The following is a 1,842-nucleotide window of genomic DNA, read 5'->3' as shown; positions in this document are numbered from 1 at the left end:
CGTGACGTCACTAACCAGTAGGTGGCAGTAGTGTTCTTTGACAAACATGGATGCCTCCAGTAAAGCACATTCACATGAAAATTACTCTGAATTAAAAACACTGATCATTTATTGAACAGGATGGAATAATTTCATATTTAAGTTTGAATTCTGAATATGAGCGGACTGTTCCTTTAAAAACATTTTCACATAAATTCTACACGTTTTATCAAATGATGTTAGATTTTCCAATTATGTCTGGTTATTTATTCATCTGTTTTGATTCTGAGGTCCTTGTGTAGATATTTTTTTTAACCTACAGGTGAAGTCGGTTAAGAAAAACTGATCCAAAGCAACATTTAATGGAGTAAATCTGCTGATGTAGGTAAATGCATCAGAAATTTCCATCTGTGCTTTTCGTGTTGCATTTGTCATCCAGGATTTTGAAGCGCTCACCCCTAACCTCTTGGCCCGGACTATTGAGACGGTGGAAGGAGGAGGAATCGTGGTGATTCTCCTCAGGACCATGAACTCTCTGAAGCAGCTCTACACAATGACCATGGTAGGCCTGGAGCTGATCTTACTGCCGCATCAGTTCCCCAGTTCAGATGAGCATAGCTTCCTTTTCCCTGCAGGATGTTCACTCCCGATACAGGACTGAGGCTCATCAGGATGTAGTCGGCAGGTTCAACGAGAGGTCAGTGCTGCTCCATCTTTTTTATTAAAATATTTTCAATTACTGGAACAAAAATGATTTAATCCCGTTGTGTTTTTAAGATTCATCCTGTCCCTTTCATCTTGTAAAAACTGCGTGGTCATCGATGACCAGCTCAACATCCTGCCCATTTCCAGCCACATGGCGAACATCAAGCCCGTCCCTCCAAAGACTCAGGTACTCCTGCTGTGGGAAATCCACGTCGGTTTGGTCTGCAAACACAATGAAACTGTTTGGGAACAAGTTCAAAAAACCTGAACTGATTTTGTTTTTAAGCTAAAACATCAAATATAAAGATATATTTAGAATCAGAATCTAGTTTATTACCAAGTAGGTTTGCACTTCACAGGAATTTGAGTTTATGTTGATGGTGCAGACAAATTAGATATATGTACAGAATCTATAGCTTTATACAATATAAAACATACTAAATATGTGTGTGTGTATGTATATATATTAATCCTATGGTGAACATATGTTAAAAGCCTTAAAATAAATACATTTTTATATTGCAGTCCTATAATCTCACATTAAAAAGTGTCTCTTCCTGCAGTTTTAGTTCAGGTCAGATGTCAAGTTGGAGCTCTGCAGTGGCTCTGCTGTCTTTCTGTTGCATCCATCAGTATAATCGTTTTAGATGAAATCAAAACTTGCATAACTTTTTTTCTTTTATTGTTGATCTCTTTGTTACTTTTTCCTAATGAACTAAAACTCCACAGAAAAACCAGTTCAGTCTACTCTACATCTGAAAGTTTTCCTTCAGAGTTTTAAACGGTTAGACGTTAACGGGTCACCATCTTCTCTTCAGGAGGACGGTTTATCTCCCAGAGAGCAGGAGCTGAAGGACATTAAGGAGTCTCTGCAAGACACCCAGCCTGTCGGCGTGTTGGTGGATTGCTGCAGGACCATGGATCAGGTCAGCTGCTCCGCTCAATGTTCTCACACCCAGTAAAATGAATAAAAATCAGTGTTCATTGGCCAACGCTCTACGTTCAGGAAGGAAACCAAGCAAATGAGAAACATCCTTGGGGTTAGGAAGCTAATGGAATGTCTAAAATATTTACTGATCATTTAGTGGTTTACTCTGAGTTGTTTGGTTCTAGGTTTGATAATGTGATATATTCTTTGAAATTAGGTCAGCTGACTCT

At 38.8% G+C, this 1,842-nt stretch overlaps 1 protein-coding gene across 1 annotated transcript in view; it reads left to right on the top strand.

Moving 5' to 3' along the window:
• The window catches only part of nat10 (N-acetyltransferase 10 (GCN5-related)), a 19,285-nt gene that overhangs the window by 4,652 nt on the left and 12,791 nt on the right, over nt 1–1,842 (top strand). Inside the window, exons 5-8 of the mRNA XM_015403848.1 lie at nt 419–541; nt 615–676; nt 757–871; nt 1,503–1,610. Of these exons, the coding sequence (XP_015259334.1) occupies nt 419–541; nt 615–676; nt 757–871; nt 1,503–1,610 (408 nt within the window). The remainder of the gene's footprint in view (nt 1–418; nt 542–614; nt 677–756; nt 872–1,502; nt 1,611–1,842) is intronic.

The sequence above is a fragment of the Cyprinodon variegatus genome, unplaced genomic scaffold (genome assembly GCF_000732505.1).
Source record: "Cyprinodon variegatus isolate N-32 unplaced genomic scaffold, C_variegatus-1.0 Scaffold1580, whole genome shotgun sequence".
NCBI classification, from domain to species: domain Eukaryota; kingdom Metazoa; phylum Chordata; class Actinopteri; order Cyprinodontiformes; family Cyprinodontidae; genus Cyprinodon; species Cyprinodon variegatus.
Note: the sequence above shows the minus strand (reverse complement) of the source record. Positions and strands in the feature narration are given on the sequence as shown.